Source organism: Glossina fuscipes, unplaced genomic scaffold (assembly GCF_014805625.2).
Source record: "Glossina fuscipes isolate IAEA_lab_2018 unplaced genomic scaffold, Yale_Gfus_2 27, whole genome shotgun sequence".
Classification (NCBI taxonomy): domain Eukaryota; kingdom Metazoa; phylum Arthropoda; class Insecta; order Diptera; family Glossinidae; genus Glossina; species Glossina fuscipes.
This window is the reverse complement of record NW_023998422.1, coordinates 5,873,799-5,899,385: the sequence shown is the minus strand read 5'-3', so window position 1 is coordinate 5,899,385 and position 25,587 is coordinate 5,873,799. Positions and strand designations below refer to the sequence as shown.

The following is a 25,587-nucleotide window of genomic DNA, read 5'->3' as shown; positions in this document are numbered from 1 at the left end:
AGAAAACAAAAAAAAAAAAACAAAACGTTTCATCTAGGAAAGGATAGAGAATGGTTGAGAGAGGGAGAGTCTTTTGTACGCATTGCATATTCAGGTATATAAATACATATATTATTATGAAATCGACTCAAGGCAACCATTTAAAATTACGCCTTAGGTATATTTGGTAATTTAGAAATTCTTAAAGCATTCGTTGCTCGAACATGCACTTAAAAGTCCAACTAATTAATTAATACACATGGTTGCATTAGCATATACGTGTACAATGATAGTTTAAAGAAAACGTTCGCACACGCACACACAAAAACAACTGATTGTTATCGCGGCTTATATATATATATATAAAATTTATGAAACAATTGATGATTTTGTTTAAGTTAAATATTTAACCATTATATCTCTGCACGTATTTCTCTGCTATCCTCTTTTGTTTATCTTAAGGCAACCAATGCATACGCACACACACACACATATATATATATATATATATATATATATATATGTATATATGTATTTGCTTAACTTAATTAAAGAAAATTTTATGGTTTGCTTTACATATATTTATTTTACTTTTTTTATTTAATATTTCTTTGTTAGTCTTGCAACTAATTTACATAAAGAATTTGCATAGTTAATTACCGAGCAATCCAATGCTTGGTAAGTTTATTTATTAGGTTGTAGAGTATTAAATTTCGTGAATTCTCTAAACTAGACTCGCAAATGAAAACTGAATAGAAATAGATGTAATTGTTGCGGAACAAAGATAAAATTTCATTAAAATGCATTGTTTTTGTTATTTACTTTAACAGAACAATTCGTTAAAAACCTTGGGATTCTTGCACATCCAACCTGCAAGTTGGATTGGAAAGAAAGTAGCAAAGATATTGATTAACAGCCAACTGAGCATAATTCTGTAGATGGAGACTGACACTAACTGCTACTTTCGCGTTTAGGATTAAAGGTTCATAGCTCTTGTGGTACATAAAAATTAACATGCCACAGACCAGTGTTAAGGGAGCTTCGTTTCTAAGCTTAGTTGGGAAACCCAGCTAGACCCAATGTTTTCAATGCATTACGGCTTCGATGCAAGTTTTGCTAGACTTACTTTGTGTAACTCCTCATATTAGAAAAATGTGAAAAATATGAAAAACTTTAGTTGTTTTGTGTTTCTAAAATAACCGAGAAAGATAACGTTTTAGTGTTAAGGCTAGTTTTAAGTTTTATCAAAATTGAAGTTACTCTTTATCTCCTTTCTCCACAGTTGCTTCGGAAAACATAAAAACTTCACTCAATATTCTCTGCCAATTGATGTGCACTTCTGCAGCTAAGCCTATAGTAGCTTTAAGGCAAAATTTTAAACTCTTATGTATACAGTATGATTACATATTTGCAATATTACACTATATACTTACACCTCTAACAAAAAACTACCGTCAGGGATCACGGGGCTTATCATAAACTCAGGGTACTTCGTCCATACGCGTTTTTATATTAAATGAGTAAAAACTAGTTTTTAAGTGAATTGTTGGTGCCAGGTAAGTACTTAGGATAAGTGAGGATCTGGTTTTTTACAGCTTACTTTCGATTTTTTTAATATAGGATTTATATAAAACCAGTTCTATAATGATTAAGTTAGGTGATATTGTCGGACACAAACAGGCCAGTTCTCTTCCAGCTATTTTCTGAATAAAAGAATGTCCATTTTAGCCTTAAGTTTTACTTGGCCCCATTTAAGCATTTTAGAAAGTTCCAGGACAGGTTTATTATTTTGTTTGAGCGACATTTTAAGAGAGTCAAAACTAACCATCACTTGCCGTGAAATCTTAAAGAGAAGTAAGATTCTTTAGGGATCGCCTAGTGAAGGGATTCGAAGAGAGAGTTTTTGTAACAGATAAAGTCGGGGATATGCTAGAAGATGGATAATCCGGTAACTAACTAACTGCTGTAACGGACTTTGATCCGTTACTTATCGCTTAGGTAAGATAGGAGAAGCTACCGTGACGAACATAATAAAAACTAGATGAAGCTGGATTCCGACGGAAAGTCAATAACACGTAATCAAAGTCTGTTGTAGACAATTTAATTATAGAATTCAAAGGAAATATATTTGGACGAAACTAGATCAGAGCTTGGTATATGGTTGGAGACTACTGCTGTGCTATCAAAGTTTAATAGAAGCATTGGAATTAGGAGTTTGTGTAAAAGTCAATTTGTGGCCAAGCCTGGATACACAAGGCACACTAGTACCTGTAGAGTAGAATGCGCTGGAAAGTCAATAACATACTGCCAAAGCACACTGCTGACAGCTTAATGAGAGCTTCTTCAACAGGCAAAGTCTGAATGAGCCTGGAATATGATGGAACGTCAAAAACATAATCTCACACAGCGCAGCTGCTTAGAGAAATCAGTCAGTGTCACGAAGCTACTAGGGTATGTTGGAAGCTGATTTGAAAACGTTCTTGCTGTTCTGAAATACGCTGAAAAAAATCTATCGAATGCTAACTGCATTCAGTTATCCCACAACATAATTTCACACCGCAGTGAATGGTTTCAACGACTCCATAATAAAAAGTAGCAAGCCCTCATAAGGACCAGGGCTGCTTCTCTATGTTATCTGTTAATAATTTCAACTAATTTAAAAAGAGTTATGATCTAAAGTATGCTGACAGAGATTATCGAACTTCCTGTTTCCTTCTGTATTAACATTCACATATAAATTTTCATTCAGGAATAGATCGCATGAAATCTTTACTTTACAGGCGGATTATGCTACAGCAATGTGTCTGTGAATTAATTTTCATTTTTTAAAGACGGCTACACTTTCTGCACCCTAATATATATATATATATATATAATTCCTTTTAGACCATTTTTTCCACTAATTGTTTTAAAGTGTCACAATCTCTATTGTGAACTCTCTATTTGGTCGGAAAATAGAGGAAAAAGCGCTCTAGAGAATAAACAATATACGTATACTTTCCGGAAGAAAAAAAGACAAAATTCGCAACAAACAGAGAGAGAACAAAGTTACGAAAAAAGAAATCGTCTTTTTTGCAGACAATAGTTTCGCATAAAACAATTTTTCATAAAAATGCATTGCACAAGGCAAAAAGAAAAAACAAACGCCAGCAGACATACTAGTCAGACGATTGGTGAGATAGACCAACGGACTGTTAGATGAATATTACAAGCTCGCCGGTAAACTCATAGACTGTGTCATTGCGACGCAACCATAACGACATAGCAGCGTCACATGAAAAAACAAAATGCAATTTTTCTTCAATTGTATTTTAAAGCACGGGACAATTGTTTGCCAACCGACACACACATATACTACAGTGTGCATATGCAGCTGAACACATTTCTAAAAATGAAAAATCAACAAATAGTATTCGCTTAGTGAGTTTTAAATTGTATGTAAGTGAAGCTGTTATGTGTCTAATGCATACATGCACTCACTGCGATGCGTACTCTCAACAGAGGAGTGAGTGTACGATACCTACTTGAACTTTGAGCATTTGTTCAGTTCAGTTTTTTTTAATATATATGTAAGTGTCTGTGCTTTGTAGATATTGTTGATTTATTTTGTCAGACTCTCGACTCGAAAAAAGTTTACGTTCTATTCATTCTTACTCCGTTGTCGCACTACTGCCGCTATGCTGCTGTGCTACTATGCTCTTCTGTCAAAAATTTCTGATATTTATATTACTTTAATGCCTTGAAATATTTCATTCGTTCTTTTAATGAAGAAAAAGTGCGGCTAAGTATAAAATTACGAAAGGAATCAAACAGAAAATTTATATATATTTGAATTGGATCGATAGGATTTTATTATCACCAGTAGGCACGTGTCGAAACGAATAAGTTTACAATAAATTTCGACTATTTTCTTATATTAATCATTGTATATATATATAATGAATTTTACTCTCTCAGATAAAAGAAAAATCTATATATAGTATAACAAAAAAAAAGGGCGGGAATTAGTTTTAATATATGGTTTAAAATATAATTTATGGCTAATGCACACCAAGTAAAGATTGTATAATACGTCAAGCGAAAACTTTGGCACTTTGTTTTTCACAGTAAATTCCTTTGTAGCCGCCCGCATACTTGCAGTTATAGCGAGCGCTGGGTCGCTAAAGAACTTCATGCCGTGTTCCACGAATAGGGTAAATCACTTGTGTGATTAGTCATTTAATAAACAAAAACCAAAATATGGATCATATCAAGCTAAAACTGGGGCGTATGAAAGATTTAAGAAGACAAACGCAAAAGTACGGGCCACGGTCCACCATTAAATACCCCTTACTAACTTATATCGTCCTACAGTTTTCGGCATAAAAGTTTTTTGTAAGAAGTGGCCGAGTAAATGGTCCGATCCAAACCGTATTCAATAGCGCACGTCCTTAGGCCAAAATACCCCAGTGTACCAAATTTTATCAAAATATCTTAAAAATTGGGGCCTGCAGGTTGAATACAATTAAACAAGACGGATGGACAGACAATGTTAAATTGATTCAGCAAGTGATTCTGATTTGTAATTCGGCCGAAGAGATCATATAAATAAAATGAATAAAAATGTTGAAAGAATTCACTTAGATTACCACTAGCAATACTCGCATCTCGATAAAACTTTATGTACGAAAGAAACGGTAGGTGAAGGTACACAACTGGTAGTAAAAGACCGGATTGACGCCGTGCAAGGTAGTGTTCTGTGATGGGAGAGATTTGAAGGGAGTCGTTCGTTGAAGAGAGTTGTTGCAACCGTATCGGACTCAGTTCAAAATTTAAGAGGAAGAGGATGCTAGCAAAGGAAAATTTTGAGATCTTAGTAGAAAAGGTTTTTCCATTCATTTTATTGATTAAGAATTTCGAACTCTCTAATACCTGTGTTAACTTCGGATAGACATTTCAGAAATTCCTTACAAATATTTTATTATCCAAAAAATTTTATTTCTTTGTTATAAAACGAGTCACTTCTTTAAATGTTGTAAATTTATTTGCAATGTATTTTTTTTATTCTTTAAAAAATTGCTTCCTGTACTTCGTTTCTATTTAACTATCAATTTATAATGTTTATAGTTAACCATTTGCTCTCTAACCTGCAGGGTTAACTACAGAGACTCATAAAATATTTACTAATGCTCCCGTTTCTAAAGTTGTTTTTAAGGTTAAATGTATTTTTGATTAGCTCTACATACTCACCAGGTGCAGAGAGCTGAATGGAAAGCAGAACGGAGATGGAGTTCATTGTTTGCCAAAAAAAAAAAAAAAAACAACAAAAATCAATAAGTTTCTGAAATGTGTATAGAATGAAAACCTTAAAGCAATTTCCAAAAAAAAATATAAATAAATATTTGTATGCGGTTTAAAGGGAATTTCACATACTTACCAATCTTTTCAAAATTAAATCCACAAGTTTACATCGGATTTTCATATACTACTTTTATCATATTTTTTTTTTTTTAAGTGCAGATCATAAATTATTGATAAATTTCGGTAGTTAAGTCTATACCAGAGAACCCATTTAGTACATATAATTGCAGTCGAGGTAAATTTCCGAACTGACTTAACCACATCAAAATATTATTTCGTCCGTCCGTTCGATTGTTTGTTATAATCAGTTGATGCTGTCGTGGCCGCACGCTTAAAATAAGAACGTGACACTGTGTTCAGGGGGTGGTTTTGTGATTTTGAAAAGCAAGTTTTCTATTGGCTATGTCTCGTCCATATGCCACGCCTATTCTAAAAGCTTTCTAAAAATTTTTTGGTACAAATTAAAAATTATAGCAAATATCAAAATCAAAAATTTTTTTAAAATACCTAACAAAGCCACATAAATTTTTGATGCAAACCTTTCCGGCAAGCCCAACATTATGGCGCTTAAAAGAGAGCAAACCCATTTTCAAGACATATTATGTTATATATAAACGGTAAAGTTCGACAAAAAAATATATGTCCTACCCCAATATTGATGATTATTAAAATTGCAACAAAGGAAAAACGAGCCGATAGCCAGGAATTAATCACCTGAGCATATCAAATTTACAATACAGAGTACAGTGCTGCTTATTACTGAACAGTGCAAACGTTATAAGAGCATTAATATACCTCAAGCACTAGTAGACTAGTAGAATTATAGTCAGAATGTATTAAACAGTATATCCATCAATAATTTCCGGGACTAATTGAATAAATAACTTTATTCTTTTTGAAAAGGTCCACTTTATTTGTCAGGAAAGCCCTTCTTTAAGAGTGATGCAATCAGTCCAAAGCTTCTCTAACCTTTCGAAGCCCGATGATTAATATCCGTTTCAACAGATGACAGTCGGTGAGGACAAGGTTTAGAAAATACGATAGATGCTAAAGCAAATCAAAATTTAATTCACACGATTTGCTTCTTATACCTAATCAGTAAAACGTTGATGCTTTTGGTTCGCTGGGAGTGAACGGGGTATCCATCTGCAAAACATTCCTCTCATGGCGACATTTTTATACAAAATGGTGATTATGCTGCCTTTTTATATATTTATGATATTAGCTATGTCTTTCAGTTTTCAACGGTTCCTTGAACTCTTATGTTATAAGTACATCTTTTCGGGACTCGCTGCGTTCGACATTATCCGCTTCCGTAGGCCCGACAGAGTATGTTTTCAACGAAGAAAAGTTAATACAACGCTTCTCAAGAAAATGCTGAGTTAGAACGATATTTCTTGGTCAACACAGAAAATTCGAATTTTCTAAAGTCTTGAAAGTAGGAAAGGTAGGGTTGGTTAAATCACGACAGCACCTAAAGAAATAAGCGAATTAATATAAAATTTTAACAGATGTTGTTTGAATATTGGTTCATTCTAAGCACAATCTTGTTAATGATGAGATCTATATGTCATTCCGGGAAATTCTCGATCAGCGTCTTATCTTTAAATAACAGATAAGGTCCCCCAGCAAACAGCATAATTTCCACTTTAAAGTAAGAAAAAAAAAAAAAAATAACGAAAACAAAATTTTAAACAAAATTTATATTAAAACAAATTAAGCCTACCCTCAGGCACATACACATATATCCTTAGTTTATCCTTAATATTAATTTTTAATATTAATATTTGATTAATTAAGAATTGTATGAGTGGAGTAAACAGGTGGGCATTTCGAGAGTTCACCAAAGGTCTTAACATATTTCAAATTGTTTATTATATATATATATTTTTTTTTTTCGTAAACTAATTTCGTTATAGTAATGCTTTGATCTTTTTTTTCTTTTTCATTGCGTTTTAGACTTTGTCATGTTGTTTGTGTGGTAATTGCTGCCAAAATCTTTTTTTAATCTCCATTTACTGGCGCAACACTTAAGATTTATTAATTGGTTTTCGTAACAATAAGAACAACAGCAATAGCAACGAAGCAGCCACACACCACCACCACCGCCGCGACCAAACTTAACGAACAGCATTTATATCCCGTAAGCAATAACCTGCATTGGTTTTCAGTGAAAAATGAAACACTTACACAGAATTGTCCATGTAAGATGGCGCTTAACATCATGTAATTTATCCTGGCTACACTTAAGCTCATTATTGTTAATCCTGCTTAGCTGTCATCCACAGCAGAGAGCAGTGGCATTTTGCCCTTCAAAATGTCAATGCTTGGGCGGTGACGCTAATAGCCGAGCCTATTGCATTGACGCCGCTCTCGAGGATGTGCCAATACAATTAAATCCTGAGACCAAATACATTAATTTAACGCTCAATAAAATACGTAACATAGAATTTACGCTGCCGTTCTACATGAAATTAGAGGTATTGGATTTATCGCGCAACATCATCGAAACATTGGGTTCGAAAAATTTCGAATATCAAATTGAAATGCGTACTTTAAATTTAAGTCACAACTCAGTCAGCTCACTGCAAAAGGACGCATTCAGAGGCTTAAGTAATTTACTGGTACTCGATCTCAGCTTTAATCGCATCGAAGTGGTCCATCCGTCTGCAATGGCAGACTTAAATTCACTGATTGAAATGGATTTGACTAATAATAATATCGTTAGTCTCGAGGAGAATACATTTCATAATTTAATGTCCTTGGAGATCTTAATATTCAAAAATAATCAACTATTGGATGTGCCGGCAAGTAATTTACAGCATTTACATGCTATCAAGTCATTAGATGTTTCTGAAAACTTGGTGGAATACGTAAGGAATGATAGCTTCGAAGGATTAAGAGAATTAGTAACCCTAACGCTAAGAGGCAACGTTATTAGCGAATTGGATCTCAGTGCATTCGATGGCCTAATAACGCTAAAGTATTTGGATTTAGGTGACAATAATTTAACGGTAAGTACGAAATGATATTGAAACATGCTCAAGTATGTCCGCATGTCATTCCGCCATTCTTTTTTTTTTTTTTTTGTTGAGTCAAAAGTTCGAGTTTCCGTATATGATGGGGTACCGACAACATAATCAAACCAACTTTTTCACAAACAAGCTCTACTTCATCAGTTGCCAAAGTATATAATGACAATGCGGCGTAAATGTGAAATGTGCAATTAAACCCTCCGTTGGAAGAAAGAAAAGCGAAATGACTTTTCAAACACCCTAATGTTGTATTTCGTGTCAGCAATGCTGTTAGTACAAAGTTATCAAAAGAGCAGAATTTTTTTCTCTTTGGAATTATGTCATTACATTTGATTCCAACCTCTTTTGAATCAATCGCTTAAAGCCTATCGTTAGTAGTCTATCGAATAAGTTGTACAGAAGGAGCTTCACTATCCTCGCAAATTGATAAAATTGTTTCTTAAAACTAACTTTTGCTCACTTCAAGATTCGCTAATCGAATGGAGGGGAACTATAAGAAACAAAGTGTAAAGTAATGAAGAGATCCTTCGAAAAACATTATACAAAAAGCCAAACATTGCGTAATTAGTGTGAACGAAAAGCAAACGTCAATTAGATGGAATGAGTTATGGAATGTGGAGCATAGAAAGAAAGTGAAAGTACAATAGCAGAGCAGGGGAGCAAACGAAGCTAGATGAGGTGGAGTATAAACTCTACATTTTAATACAAGACAGACCATAATGCCGATATGTGTTTCTGTTACGAATCATGGCACGATATACTTCTCAGGGTATTATGAGAATTATAGGAACAATTATTATTATTATTATTACTATAATTTTAGACTAATGAAATAAATTCTCAGACTAAAAAAAAAAAACATGGAGCACTAGCAACACAGGGTATCGGCTCTAATTTATAAAAGTACTTTAGATATTAAACCTAGTAGTTTTAATAAAGTAATATATTGTATTGATATTCGATTCTGTAGCTGATTGTAGAATATCCATAGGGTTAATCGTTCCAAATACAATATTTCTAGCCAGGGAAAAGTTAAGGCAGTCACAGAGAGTGTGCTTTATATTGAAAATTTGTCCACAAATGCAGATTGGGGAGTAAGGCTTCTTCAAGATCCGTTGGTGAATTGCAATTGTGTGACAATTGGGTTTGGATCTTAATTTTCTCAACATTGGTTGTATATAAAGGTGGAACTAATTGAGGGCTTATAGAAGAGTATTATATTATTACTCTTTTTGTTTATAGTTCAAATTCAGTCTTTTATCCAAACAAGTTGTGTATAAACATAAAATTTTATACACAATTCCAAATTATTTGAGAAAAAAACTTTTAAGTTCATCGTAAGCTTTAGGTTAGTTCGTAGGTCGTAAATAAATCTTCAAATATGACACTGTATAAATTCATAGTAAAATCTTCGAGAAGTAAATTAAATTTGCTAAATTTAGACCAGGTTGACCTTTGTCCTGTGTCCTTCAATATCGGCTGTTTCATGAAAATTATGCTTTTACATAAAGCTAATGCAAAAAATTAATATATTTTGTGGGAATAAAGGCAATTTAGAAATGTATATATATATCACTTCATCGACTTCCTTATTCATATTGTATATAGATCACGACAAGTGGAAGAAATGAAAGAGCGACAAATATCAACTTCAGATATGATTTTTGTTATTTAATTCATTGGTAGTAAAAAAAAAGCTAAAGATACTATTAAATACCCTACATCATCGTACAGTTGTTCATGTAACGACTTTTCAAAATAAGGCTTTATAAGGGAAATGGTCGAAAAAGTAATCCAGTCTGACCTATTTCCAACAGTGTTCGTCCTGTATCGATTTTCATTAGAATTGCTTAAAAGTTGCGATCTGTAGGTTGACTAAAACGAAACAAAAAGGACGGACGGACAAACGGATAGACAAGGTTTGATCGATGAAAGAGATGATTCTGAATGAATCGATACAGTAAGAGGTGGATTTATCTGAAGTGTTTCTGGGCATTGCAAACATCCCCACAAACGAGTGGTATAGAATATAAAAAGAGTAATAAGAAAATAATTAAAAAATCAAGTTGAAAAGATGAAGAGAGCTTAAAGAAAGGGCAAAATAACAGAGCGTGTAAAATAGATTACATTTCATAGAAACTAGAACTTAATACTTTTCCATAAAGTAACTCATCTTACCAAAACCCTAAGAGCTTTGTTTTCGTTTCACTTTTTGAGCTTTTTTTTACATTAAATCATAAAAGATAACTCGTTTCCTTTTTAAATAATATAAAATCAATTTCCAAGACCTTACTTGACAAATAGCTGTAATATTTCCTTCCCTCGTTCACGGTCTACTCTCGTTTTCTATTTAATAATCATGATAACGTATATATATATATGTTGTCGTTGTTGTTTTCCTTTGCATATCTTTCCCACATTTTCGGTTTTTCGCAATTTATAAATAAACATGATTATAAAACAGCAGGACAACAGCAGTCCGGAATGATTGTCCGTCTGCTTGCTTATTTTTCTACGTAAACTACTCGTATTTAGAGAATTTATTGTCATTGTTAATAGTAAATTTTTGTTGGCACTATTGCCACTGCTTCTACGTGATATGCTGTTTAATACAATAGCATATACAAGTAATAGTTGTATGTAAGTTTGGTCGTTATTGTGTGTTGTTATATGTTAAAAAAAAAAAAAAAGAAGTGAAAGACTATGTGTGTCGTACCGGAAACTACTTAAAATACCTTTAAAAATACTTTACTGTAAGAGTTTCTCTATAGCATGTGTTTACTTTTTCCCTCTCTCTCTCTCTCACTCTGTCCCTGTCTGTCTTTATTTCACTCTTTCGGCATTCCTCCTCTGCCATTCGGTCAATGGTGTGAGCAAGTGTTTCATATATATATCCATATATATGCATGTATGCGTTTGTTTATTTTATTTTTGTAGTATTTTGGTATTTTATTGTTTGAAATATGCGTTTTAATATTGTAACGGTAAATATTTGGTAAAACATTCAGTTTATGGTTTTTTCTTTAAAAATTCAAGTAAACCTATCCCGAGAAATCCAAAGTTATCCCCAAATGCAGATGGAGAATGCGTAAAACATTGTCCATAGAAAACGGATGAAGAGGGATTAGAATAACATCTAGAATAGGATTAATTAGTTTATTATAAATCAAGATGTGGATAGATGGAATTGCTCTACATGCGAGAGACATAAAAAAGAAGTGTTTATCTGTGACACGATTCTTAGATCCCTCACTGCCTACGAGGTGTGCTCAGAAAAACAAGCTGGGGCTTGATTTTTCTCGAAAAATATTTATAATCCTCCTTAGATAAGATACACTTGCGTCAGCGCCATTTTCCAGTTGGCATGGCCTTGAGTTCTTTCGCCGATACGGTCTTTATCTGCTTAACCGTAGCAAAACCCTTTACTTTCGTGGGTCTTCATGGGAAGTGGGCGAAAATTCAGCCGATCCGAACCTTTTTCAATAGCATCCGTTAATGTAACAAACTTCGTCACGAAACTTCAACCTGTAGGTTGAAGACAGAAATACTCAGACAGGTCGAAGGTTAGCATTGGCATTGAAAATAAGCTAAGATAAGATAAGATTCGTGACTGGCAAGTTCTGATTGATCTTCTTCGCCATAATGCCATAGTGATACGATAAACCTTAAATTTAATTTTGCTTATTACCAATTTTAAGCCTTAGCAATGTTTTAAGAAAAAAAAAAAGAAAAAACAGTTCACTTCGAACTTTGTTGTGAATTCGATCGACGATCTTCTCTATAATGATGCAATTTAGTCCTTATTTCTAACAGTCTTACCTAACTCATCCGAATATTTATTACAGTCACTAATGAATAAATAAAATGAAACTCTTGTAAACTCCTTCTTACAACTTCTTTATCAATCTGTCAAAACTAGTTTCCTACCGTTCTATTGTCTTTTATACAAACGTATGGTACTCTATCCTGTCTTTCATTCGTCTCTCTCGATTTGTATTTCAGACTTTGTAGAAAATTCATAAAAAGAAAAAAAAACAAAAATTTCAAAGTACTTTTTGAATTTTTGTCATAATTGGGTAATTAGACGTGACATAGTGACTTTCTCGGTAGAAATAAACAAAAAGAAATACATTTCATAAAAAACCGAATAAAACCATCATCTCAACAATTTCGCTTCTTTATACAATGTTACAAAAACTTAAAAACTTTATTATTGTTGATTATTTTCCTGCAGCAAAGAAAAAAAAAAACAACGCAGCTAAAAAAAGAAGGTAGTAAACCTGACCTTGTTTCCTGAAAACTCTACAAAAGTTGTACAATAAAACAAAAAATATATAAATTGATACAAAAATATTTTTAACTCGCCAATTTTCTAAACTTGAGAAACTCCCACTTGGCATGGAAAGCAACAGCATGTAATACTTGGACATATTATTTTAAAAATTGCACAAATCAAAACAAAGAAAAAAGAATAAGATAGAATAGAAAAAATTGCTTTGAAAAAAAAAAAAGGAGAAAATTGTATAGAAACAAATGAAAGGGAATTGTGCTTGTTGTGTGCAGAACATTGCTTGTTTCACTCGGAAAAGAAGAAGAGGTAGATAGCAGTAAATTTTTTTTCTATTTGAACGCATGCAGTTAACCAAACCAGTGAAGCTTTAACGAATCCAATAAGGGTTAGCTGGGTTAGCGCGAATTCGCTACACACCACTCATTTTAAAATAAACTCTTCACAGCATTCAATCAGCTAATGGGCATTAATTATATTTGCTCCTTAGGGTATACTAAGAAATTCGTAAAAATTTGTAGATTAGTAATGTAGTAATGTTTCCTTATAATGTAATGAATGCGAGCCAAACACGTTTACAGATCAAATGAATTAGACTGACTTTGTGAATAAATATCGCAATTTGTGTGTATGAAGAAGAGGTAACCGAGAGATGGGAATATAAGAGAGTTTGATTCATTATATTAAATGAATTGAAATTTTGTCATACCGCAAAATATCTTATTACACAGCTTGGCAATGACTCGCCAGTCTTGTGTAGCCGTCCTGGTCTCTGATACGTGGATTTAACCTTGCAATTCACCGCTCCGTTCCTAACCATCGATCTTTTAATATACTCGTAATGGGCAAATAAAATCGTTTGTCATTCTTTCAATTTCATTTATGTAATTAAATCCTACACCACCTAGCGCGGTTTTATGCCACGCCCAGAAGAAGAAGAAGAATGGTTGACAGAGACATTTTATTATATCGATCAATTCGGAGGGTAATTCTTAATCGATCCGAGCTTGTCTGTCACAACCTCCGTTTTCTTGCGTTCAACCCCAAGGACAAAAACTAGTGTAAATGGTAAGGATCTAACCGCTGTTTCGACCACCTTCCTTATAACACCTTATTATCAAAAATTCTTACTTACTGCAGGATGCTGTAAAGTATCTACAGGTGGGCCGTGGTCTACTGCAGTGTTTTTATTTGTTTTACTTAAATAAAGCTCCACTCCAGGTTAATTTAATTAAGCATATGACCATTATGGCAAGTGACTCTAAAAGAACGAGGACACGTTCTTGTCATTTCTTCGAATGCTAGGCTTGAGTTGATTGACGTTGCCACTCGGTTTTCAATCGCATTCGACGTGAGCTGGGGGGCTGTCGTAGGCGAAAACCTATCTGGTCTTCGCTCATCTTGATGAATTGACAAAAGAAAACTCTAATATTACGATATGAAAACTTTAAGTTAACCTACGAGATGACTAGACTATAAAACGTAAAATAGTAATCAAAGTGTAGGATCGAAACGAACTCGGGGTTTCGGTTCTTGCAATACCATGATGTCTTTAATGTGTTTTTCCCCTTTTTTTCCATGTTCCATACCGAAAAACAAAATTAATGTATTACCATTTTCTAGCAATGAGTATGAAAATGTATCACCCTCGACCACACGTTAAAGGAATTGGCAATACTTGCCCTGCTGAGTGGTTGTTTGGCAAAAGACAAAACTAAACCATTCGGTGGCAATAAAATCAATCTTTCGTGAGTGAGAATTTGTCAGAACAGTAGCAAGGGAGTGAGAGAGACCGGAAAGAAAGCAACTTACATACGAAGCATAAAAAGCCAAAAGCTCTTAAATAATATATAAAACAGCAAAAAGATTTTATACAATTTTTTCAAATGTTTTTGGGGCAAACAACACCTTGGCTAATAATTCATAAGAATTTTTTTTTTTTTTTTTTTTGTGTTCTTTGTTATTATTTCACATTTTTTTATATATTTACGATGAAATTTTTAATTTTATTTTCGCTTTCATACTCTTTCTTTTTTTTTGTTCCAGATGGTACCCACCCAGCAATTATCAAAATTGTCTAATTTAACTCACCTAACGTTAAGCGGTAATCGTTTTTCATATTTACCGCCCGTAGCTTTTTTGAATTTATTCCATTTAAGAGAATTGCATTTGAATCGTTTGGATTTATTACAACGCATAGATTCAAGGTAAGTTTTCAATGAACTACCCGATATCATATATATTTTATTACAAAGTCCACCCATCCTGCCCTTAATGTGTCCTATTAGTGTTTATAAACAAGCAAAATAAAAAAATGAAAAAAACGAAAAAAAAGTTTCTGCCATAAATTATTTAAATAGTTGGTCTTAATGACATTTCCCAAAGTAATTGCATATAATTGAACTCTAACTAATACAGATAGATATGTGTGTACATATCATATATATATATATATATAGTGTAATATACATATACATATTACATATGTATATCTATATATATATATATATATACATAATTACATACATACAAAGGAATGCCTTGGCATGTGTGTATACCAAAAGTACTTTATGCTAATTTAGTGAAATTTTACCAATAATTTATTTATAAATGAAATCGAACTAAAACAATTACCTCTATTAAGCATTCAAATACAATGATATTAGAGTGATAAAAGTGATAATATAGCGTTTTATTGAAATTAAACAAATTTGATTGTTTTCAATTTTATTTAATGCGCAAAAAACAACAAATATCAAGAAAAATTGCCCCAAATGACTGCCATATGTTTTTAGTCATTTGCTTTATTTCCCATATCCATTAAAAATACAAATGCGCTCGATGCCCCCCCACACTACAAGGTAGGTTAACACGCACCTGTACAAAAATAATTTTTATCACTTATCTAAGTAGCAAGCCCAGACACACCTACACCAAGATTCAGTAAAGTTTATTTTCATATCGTATTCTATTCCACTTTATTGTCAGTAACTGTCAAGAAGTGTGAATATCTCTAATAACGTCGGCTACTTACTTGACGTAACACGGGCCTCCTCTTTCTCTTCTTCGACTATAGTCAGCAAGCCCATGCTTCCCTCTCGACGGAAATTAGGCTTATACTCCGGCTCAATAATGTAGACCTCAGACAAATTTAGCCATAGTACTCCATTCTTACGTCCCTCTCTACTTTCTAATACCTACAATCCCTTACGTAACCCGCGTACCCGCAGGCGCTATTATGCCTGAACTTCTAAGCGGCTTGTCACATAAAAAAATAAATCAAGCAAATAGGATTAGACTGCTATAAGTTTTTATACATTTTTTTTATTTCCCAAACCCACCAAAAATACAGATACAACATTAAACCACAGGCCGGCATGTCCTTTGTTAGAATGACTTATATATACATTACGAGAGCGTATGGAAATCCCTTATCTAAGCAAACGTTCTCTTTCATTTTTTTATTATCAACAGCTCAAAGGAATATCTCTGACAACTGCGGATATTCGCTTAACGTAGAAAACCGCTCGCGTTTCTCCCCATCAACTGAAGTTAAGCCTATGCTCCTGTTCAGTGACGACAAGGTTAGCCGTACTGATTGACTTCTTCCATCCCCCTCTAACTATAACTCTATCCAAATGTGACTATAATCCCAGCTATAACCACCTCACGTGAAGGCATGATTACACTTGCCCTCTTCAGTGGCTGGAAAAAAAATATTTGAAGACAGTAGTGAACATTAACGTGATTTGCTAGTGCTCTGAGAGGGTCCTAAAAGTCTAGAGATGAACAGGGGATGCTTTTAAACCAGAAAATTCCTTTTCCCCTACTTGTCCGCTTTTGAAAATTTATATTGTGTATTGTATGTATAGCAAAAAAAATCATCATGAGATCATGTATGCATTATACAAATATTTCACCACCATTTTCAAATATCAATCACCCGTTGTTATGAAATTTCGAGTGGAAATAATGGCCCCTTAAAGAAGACATTTATCGTTCAGAGATAGTTTTGAGACGCAAGGACTACAATATATTTCCCTGATGATCATTGCGGCATAAGTTAAATGGATAAATTTTTTTTGTATATCCGATCTTCGTTAATTCATGGTCCGCCTCATATCAGAAATATTATTGAGAACGAAAGCAATGATATTCAAAATCCTATTTGCGGTAACTGCTTTACCGTCCCCTTTTGCGTTATAAGGTTAACCTAGTTATGCGTTATTTATTATAAATTCCTTTTATATATTATATAATATGATTACGTTATTTTAAAATGTGCCAACAGAAAGCAATTGAATACCATTACATTAATCGCTCATATGTTATGCGTAAATTATCCGTTGGCTTTTTTCTGCAAAAGCAATTAAAAAAGATTAATTGAGATAAAAAAGTTAAACACGTTTTTTATTATGGAATTAAAACATTTAAAAAAGCATTATAAATATTGAAATAAAATATATATTCAGAATCTGTGGAGATTTTTTTTTAAACTTTAACTAAAATAAAGGATTCAATCAAGCTTTAAAGGAAGCCTTTGAATGCTTTCATTCCAAAGCAATATAACATAAGGCTAAACTTTTTTCGATTTGTCAGGCGACGTGGGTTATGAGTTCGTTGCTCCGTTTGTTTTTGCAGAACATCCCATCAGAAGTTAAATTCGTTGTCGTCCTGCAATCATTCGATTCGCCTGCGAATACTAGTTTTAGGTAAAACTTAAAAAAATGTTTCGAGGGCATTGTTTCCTCTTGGCTAAAGCTGGTACTTTGTCATTAGCTTTCCAATATAACTCCATTCAAAAATTGCATATATGGCTTATATTGCAAATATTCGACTGGAAGGAAGAAAGTGCAGGATCTCCTGCGAGAAGCAAAATGAACTAGATCATGGCTTTTCTGAACAGTTGGCTTTACTTTATTGGTGTTCTTTTGCAAGAGTTCACAAGTAAAGAAATTGTGTCCGATAAAAAATCCATTCGAGAATTAACAGTTCTTACAGGCACGTATGTCAACATGCATGCATGTCAAGGCATGTGTACCTTTTTCAGTACATGGAATGTAAATATATTAATTTTGTTAATTTAACTTATTTATGTTTTTATTTAATTATTTCAACTTTGACCTAAAAAATTAAGCGTAGAATGTACTGAAAACGGTACGCGTGACATGAAACTATTGGTGTAGAGTATTTAATGTGAATCGTGCTCCAATTTAAACTTGTTACCTGTTTTTGGCCAAAAAAAAAAATTCGAGAAAATGAAGCCTATTGGTGTCTTCGTGGGCACTTGTCACACATCTTGCGAATAGATCGATATTAACATAATAAACAGAGGGACAGACTGCATGCAGATACAACACTTTAAAAAGGACATGGACTCATGGCTCATGTAATCGTTCATTCACTTTGAAAATCAATGTCAATCGGCCTTTAAAACTAATACATTTGTTCTTAAATCTCATCTCAATGAAGGCTCGTTTTTATCATTAAGAAAATCAAATAAAAAAATATAATAAGGAAAAGACTGGTGTAAGCGTAAGAGAAATCCTCAAATTATTTCATGTCATTTTTGCCTTATTATCTAAGTTTCCTTTAGCAAATCTTTTTATGATTATTATAATGACTTTATTTCTTTGACGTCGATCCGAATTTCAATTCTAATTTGTCTAAAACTTTTTTGAAAACAATTGGATTTGTTTGCAGAAAAGGGAAATATAATCCCACTTTCCCGTCTTCTTCGTCTTGACTACAGTATCCCTTGTTCACATAATTTCGTTACTTTGCTTACTGTGTACTACAACGTCCGCACGTACATATAACTGTACTACCCTCTTTGAGCTAGTAATACACCCTTCTTCTAATTGTTAAGTATCAGTTTGCATATTTTAACAGCAAAATGAAAGCGAATCTTTTCTTCGTGTCTAGTAACTGATATCTATTATTTAAATGCGTTACCTGTACAATTTTGAAAACAAACGCTGAACATTTTCTCATTTACCTAAAAGCCACAACATTTACACTTTGAGTATGGCATGTTCGCGAGGAGAAGGGAGGCAATAAGAGCATTCCAGTCAGTGGGTAAATTTTACTCTAATGATAAGAAGCTAAATCACATGTAAGCTGATATTTGAACAACAACATTTTTCCATAACAGCACCATCTCCTCCACTGTCAGCCAAGCAGCCAAGCAGCAAAACATTTATTTGCTTTAACTTGCCTGGGTGGGAAAATATTTTCCTTTTCTTTTTTTTCTTTTTCGACTCGTATCTCACGTTCATAGAATGCATATACAAAGGCCAAAAGGGTTATCGGAACAATTTGTTAAACAAGCTGGATATTATATGCTTGAATAAATTTTCTTCAAAATCAACAACAACGCACATAACCGATAACCAAAAAACTCTTTTAAATAATTAGGAAAATGGAGAAAATCAAATATATTCACAATATTGAAAAAGTAAACTTATTGAACTGTGATTTTCTTTTTCTCTTCTACTTCTCTTTGCAGAGCATTCGTAGATAACACGCATTTGCAAATTCTCCACATAAACCGGAATCCTTTATTAAATGATATACCGATGCGTCTGTTCCAAGGCAACCCGAATATTATAGAGATTTACATGCAGGCCAACAGCCTGCAAACCCTATACGCAGCTCAGTTTCCCATCGATCAATTGGAAAAACTATATCTGGGTGACAATCCTTTACAATGCAATTGCACTTTGTTTTGGTTGTGGCGTTTGGTTACCGGCAATTTTGAAAACGGCTTGCAAGCAGGTCTGACAGGCAGAAATGTGAAAGATCTCGCACCGGACAATCTGATTAGTCGCGATATCGAGCCATCAAGTTTAGAATCATCGACTGCCGTCGAAGATAATTTGGTACGTGTGGCCGCCTATGTAGCGGAAAGGAAGAAAGATTTTACCACAAAATTCCAGTACACTAGCACTCCGCCGAGTAATAACGGTTTCCTGAAATTAGATGCCGAACGCATTGGTTGCGAAATATTGCGCGATAGCAAACGCACTCGCCGACATTTGGCGGCAATGACCGAAAGCGAAATTACTTGCCCCGCCCATGTTGTAACAATCGTTTGTGCCGTCTTGACGTTTCTCTTGGTAATAATGACTGGAACGAGTATAATATTTTATATGCGTTTCGTGAAACGCCGTCGAAAACTGATGCACGATCGAAACTTACGTTCAGGCAAATCGATTGTCAATGTTCACGATCGGATTTTAGCTCATCAGCCTTTAAGTACTGGTGCTAACGGTAGTTTACCAGGTAGTGGTTATCCTGCTCACACTTTACAGGCGCAACGCACAACTGCTCATCCTCATGCTATGCATCCTCTACATCATCAGGATTATCATCAAACTCTGCCGCAATTAGATAAACTTGAGCTGGAACGTTACCTAACGGCACAAGCTATAGCGAATGAGTACAGAGCTTTGAAGCCTTGGGAGTTGCCACCAGTTAAAGACGCAGTCGGCAGCAGTAACACTTATACCGACGAGCCTGAACATCTTTATGAAAAATTTGATCACTACGATTATCCCGATACGCAAAGCATGACGAAACCGGCTAACGGTAAATTAGTAATGAGTTCAAATCAGCACACAAAGGGCATTAACAGTGGCGGCGGTGGAGGCGGCAGTATCGCGGGTAGCGGCGGCAGTCTTAATAAACCGCACGTGGTTTATGTATGATATCCAGGGTATAAAAGTAAGGAGCACTTGATCTTGCAAACGGGATCCATTAGCAGTGATAAAGATACATTAAGCAATTGTTTAAATAATAATTATGATATGTGTAGTTATGTAAAATTAGTTTAAGGTAACTTTAAGAGAGAATGGACACAATATACGATAGGCAGCAGATAAGCAAACAAATAAAAGTATAAAGGATTGTATGATGAAAAGAAAAGGAAGCAAACAGAAGCAGACAACATTTTTCGTCTTTCTTCAGGCAAAGAAAAAAAAAACAGGGAATTTAAAGATTAACAAGCCAAGCCTAGTACATGCAACTTCGAACATCCCATTTAAGAAAAGACAAAAGAAGCGAAAATTAACAAAAAAAAAAAAACAGAAAACAGAAAACAATATTAATATTTATCATTCTTCGCATAGGGAGTGTATTCAAAATTGTTCAACTGTTTGTAAAGTAGAGAAATACGTTTCCTGGAGGCCACTTAATCCGTAGCATTCAACTGATCAGCAGTTATGTGATGGATTGTCTAGAGCTATCTTTTCTCTCTTTTTTAAATATATTTCCCGTTGAGAGGAGAACTTGAAACTATATAGAGGGCTTAAAAAGCTCGCTTGTAAGACGGGTTTATCACTCTCTCTCTCTCTCTTTTCAAAGTATTTTTTTAAAGAATTGAAAGGGCCTTCCTAGTTTTGGTTACAATATGCAATTTTATTTATTGACGGAACTTGGATATGCTAGTTAGGGTTTATGGTGTTATTGTTACTGGAGACTCACTAACGAGTTTACCGGATCGGCAGCTTATGATAATTGCACGTATATACTCGCTCAAGAGTTAACAAGAATTAGATTAATTAGTTACTTTGTAAAATGGACATAAGAACAACGGAAATTGACGCTTTAATGTTAAGGCAATGAAGCTCCTTTATCATTTTCGCTTCGCAAAGTTTTGAACTAGTTTAACATTTTTTTTTTTCAATGAACAATCACTATAGGGTCGTCTGCTAAACGGGTAACACGTTAGGGGGTGGAAAGAAGCGAGAAAAGAGAAAGAAATGAGATTGGGAGCAAATCAACCCAGACTAAAGAGGGTTCAATAAGTGTTACGCATTCACTACACGTACAACCAAGTATCGGGTCAAAAGCGCATTGAGATTTCAAATCGCGTACAGTGACTTCGACTTACGACTGGTAGTCGTAAACACTTACTTGCTCGGCTATGCGGCAGTCCAGATTGAAGATACCTTTATGTTTGATTGTAGTTAACACAAAATGAAAAAATTACTCAGTTAAAGTTGATGCCTGCGTGCATTAATGTGATGATAGAGAGCAGCTTCCATATGAGTTTATCTACAAGAAAGCGAAGTATATGTCGTGTACAGCTAACTTCGGACAGGTTGGGGCGGGATTCGTGTGAACTTTAAATTTCTTTGGTGCAAATCTATCTATTGATTATCAATCTGAAGATTAAGAAAAGGCATACATTCGAGATTGTTTGAACCTGTGCCAGGTGCGCCGCCAGGTATTCGATGGGAGCATGACTCTAACTGCCTATTAGCTAAAGTTCCTGTTTGCCCTTTACTAGTTAATGCAAATTTTTATTCGGAGAACGGCGAAAATATCCGTTTGGCAACACACTGGCGATACTGATCATCTAAAATCCCATCATTACATTTAATAAGTGCCGGTTTTTTATAGGAAAACTTATCGATATTACAAGGTTCGATTATTATGATCAAAGTAAGATAGGCAAGAGGCGAGGTTGATACGACCAACTTTTTCCTTTCCTAATAACAGAATAGGTTATGTCTATAAGCATGTTATGTTTTAATTTCAAAAAGTAAGCAGAGCCAATTACGTGTCTTAGCAAAAAAACAAGATCCTTAAGATTTCGATTCCATTCGTTCTAGCAGATCACACTGACTAGCAGATGAAAAATTTGGCAAAACTCACGTTACAATAAAGTCTTCAAGCGCGTATTTTTAAATGTTACAAACAGAATGATTGAGTTTAGTACAATCCCGAGCTCTGCCGGTAAGTATGTATTGAAAAAGAAAAACAAGAAAATAAAAAAAAAAAACTAAAACGTAATTTGAAACAAGGGATATATATATAAATATAAATGTATGAGTTAATATATATAAAAAAACAAATATATATATATATATATATAATAATAATAATAATAAAAAAGCGTAAACAACACAAACAAAACATAAATGAAAACTTTTTGCCACACATGAACCGAACAAACCGAAAAAGAGTTTATGAGTAAATGTAGAATAGGAAGTGAAGACCATTATTTAATACATAAATAAAATTTAAACAAAAGAATAATTTTTTTTTTGCCTCAAAATTTGTAGGAGCATAAGCTAAAGCACTGTAAATAACGTTTAACGCTAAGCAAAAATAAGAATTCAAAAAATAAATATATAAATGAATAAAAATCAAAACTTGTTTATGCATTCATTAAATAAATTAATTACATTAGTTACGTAATAACAACAACAACAAAAAATTATGTTAAAATGTTGAAAAAATCCTAACTTAATTAATGTAAACAAAGAAAAAAAAAGAAACAATGAATTAAACGATTAAACAGAGATAAGAATAAATTTTCCCTCATCCTACACCATCCAGAAATATGGCTAAGGCATCTTATAAAAAAATATGATGTACTGCTCGACCACAGTGTGAAATTCTGCTTGTCCATCCGTCCATTATCAAGAATTTCTTACGAGTTTATTAAAATAAGTAAACAATGACTTCGACAGCAAGTCAGAACATTATATTAGGCCATGGCCCACCATTAACTATCCTACATCACTTTGCTTAAATACGGTTTTCTGTATAATGACTACTCGAAACAAAGCATTGTATACGAAATGGTAGAAAAAGTGGCCCGATCGAAACCGTGCCAAAATACGTCAACCAACCAAGTTTCATCAAAATATCTGAAGAGTTGCGAATTGTAAGCGGCATACAAGAATGCAAATCGGACGGAGGGACAGACAAGGCATGGGTTATAATAAGAGATAGTTTCATCTCAAGTCCGTATGGGTGTTGTATACATCCACAGAAGCTTAAGGAACCCTTGCGTAACAAGTGGTGTAGGGTATAACGCATATGTTTAATTTAATTAGTTGCTAGAAGACAACTACTTCAAGAAAAGATTCATTTTTTTTTTTTTTTAATAAGTCCAATTACTTACGGGATGTCTTTCATCCCTGTAACACGTGGATGGTCGGAAAAGAAGTGAAGAAAGAGAAAGAGATGAGGAGGTTGTTTTTGCAGCCTCGTGCGTGTGTTTACAATCCGTAAATGTCATGCCATTACCGACAGAGCACTCATTATAGCCAAGATCAAAGTAAACTCTCTCCCACTTGAGATTTGAAACGGCGAACATTGACGTTGAATTTGACGTGCGTTCATGTGAGGAACGAAAATTGTTAAGTATGTATACAAAGGTCGCTGCACTGTCCACGAATATGTTTAATGAACTAGCATATCTAATTATTCAGAAGAGGCCCTGGTCGGTCTATAAAAGGATGCCCTGTTGTGATGACGGTCCAATATAACTTTCATTCTTCATTTATATATATATATATGTATATATATGTATATTTATGTATACAGTTCCTGTCTTTAAATTACATTAAAAAATAAATAAATAATTGAATAAATACCTCTACACTGCTAGAAAATTTAATTACTCTCTAGAAATGCTTTGCGTATCTAACAAAATGATACCTTAGTTGATTGGTCATGTATGCTGCTGATAAGCAGCGTAATGCCCGGCACTCTTATTCTATTGTAGTTTGGCTCGTTTTTGTTAATTAAAAGTTTTTAATATTTGTTTTTTTTTTCTTTTTACGTAGCAATTTAACGAAAATAAAACATGTCGACAATATTCATTAAAAATTCATAAGTAAAAAATCTATCAAAAGAAAAAAAAAATTCTTTGTAAATATTTAATGAATAAACTATGAAAGAAAAAAATCATAAATAATGTAAATAAATACAAAAAAAATTTTTTTTTTTTTTATGAAACACATGTAAGATCATATTAATTCTGTAAATTGATTTTTCGATTTTTGTTTTAATTTTTTTATTTTTTTTTTTTTTGTCATAAACATCTGTAAAAATATATTTGAATGCATTAAAATAACAAAACAAAAAAAAGCAAATTCATATTATTATATAAAAATTGAACAATTTTTTTCTTATATTAAAATAGCTTTTAGCAAATTTACGTAAATGCATCTTATAAATAGAAGAATACACGTAAATTCTTAATACTACATATTTATATATATATATTTATATATATATATAAAGAAAGATTAATAAAATATTCTAATGTAAAATTCGCATAGAAATAAATTTAAAAAGGAAAAAAACAGAAACTACAAATTAAATAAATGTAAACTTAAGAAAAACTTTAACTATAAAATATATAATAAAAATATGAATAAAAATTATAAAAAATGAAAGTAAAAATGTTATTTCTTATACAAAGACTGAGAGGAAGAAAAGAAAATAAAAAAATATAAAAGAAAATATTATCAAAATTTTTTTCATTTCAAGAAAGTCAGTAAGGAGCAGGTGAAGTTTATTTACTTATTTATTGACCAATAGGCTTATAAAATTTCAAGGTTACAGCTCATAGTTGACTTCATAGAATACGTGACGGGCTACGTTGAATATTTAATAATTTTAATGCGAAAATTTAGCTGCTACAAGCTGACAGCCGAAATACATAAAAACTTTCGAATATAATTCGAAATAAAAATCGTATACTAAAGGATTACGGCTAAGCTCGTAAGTAACCGTTTGATAAGCGATGGTACTAAACATAGCCTAAATCGCCTTGCGAAACAATCAATGCTTTTTTAACGAGTCTGATACTTAGATTAAATTATGGACCCTGAACGTTACATCTACATTGCTTAAGCTTTATGAATAGGAAGTTTGTCGAGAAACATTTACGGACGTATATCTTTTTGGAGAGATAACAGTAACTGTGCCAGCAAGATCAAAACTGAAAGAAATGATGATTCAGAGACCGGGTTTGCTATTAAAAACTAAACTTTCAAAATTAGTTTATCCACAGTACAGTTAAAACGCGTCTTACTCTTTCATTGTTTACGTAGATAGTAAGCTAACATTGGCATACTTAGATACTTATACATACAATAGAGCAGTCAGTATTTATGAGTCTGTAAGCAGTCATGCCCA

At 33.3% G+C, this 25,587-nt stretch overlaps 1 protein-coding gene across 1 annotated transcript in view; it reads left to right on the top strand.

Moving 5' to 3' along the window:
• The window catches only part of LOC119636014 (leucine-rich repeat and immunoglobulin-like domain-containing nogo receptor-interacting protein 3), a 127,198-nt gene extending 106,572 nt beyond the window's left edge, over positions 1–20,626 (top strand). Inside the window, exons 4-6 of the mRNA XM_038031086.1 lie at positions 7,279–8,333; positions 14,689–14,849; positions 19,151–20,626. Of these exons, the coding sequence (XP_037887014.1) occupies positions 7,497–8,333; positions 14,689–14,849; positions 19,151–20,351 (2,199 nt within the window). The 5' untranslated portion in view covers positions 7,279–7,496 and the 3' untranslated portion in view covers positions 20,352–20,626. The remainder of the gene's footprint in view (positions 1–7,278; positions 8,334–14,688; positions 14,850–19,150) is intronic.
• Positions 20,627–25,587: the final 4,961 nt, after the last annotated feature.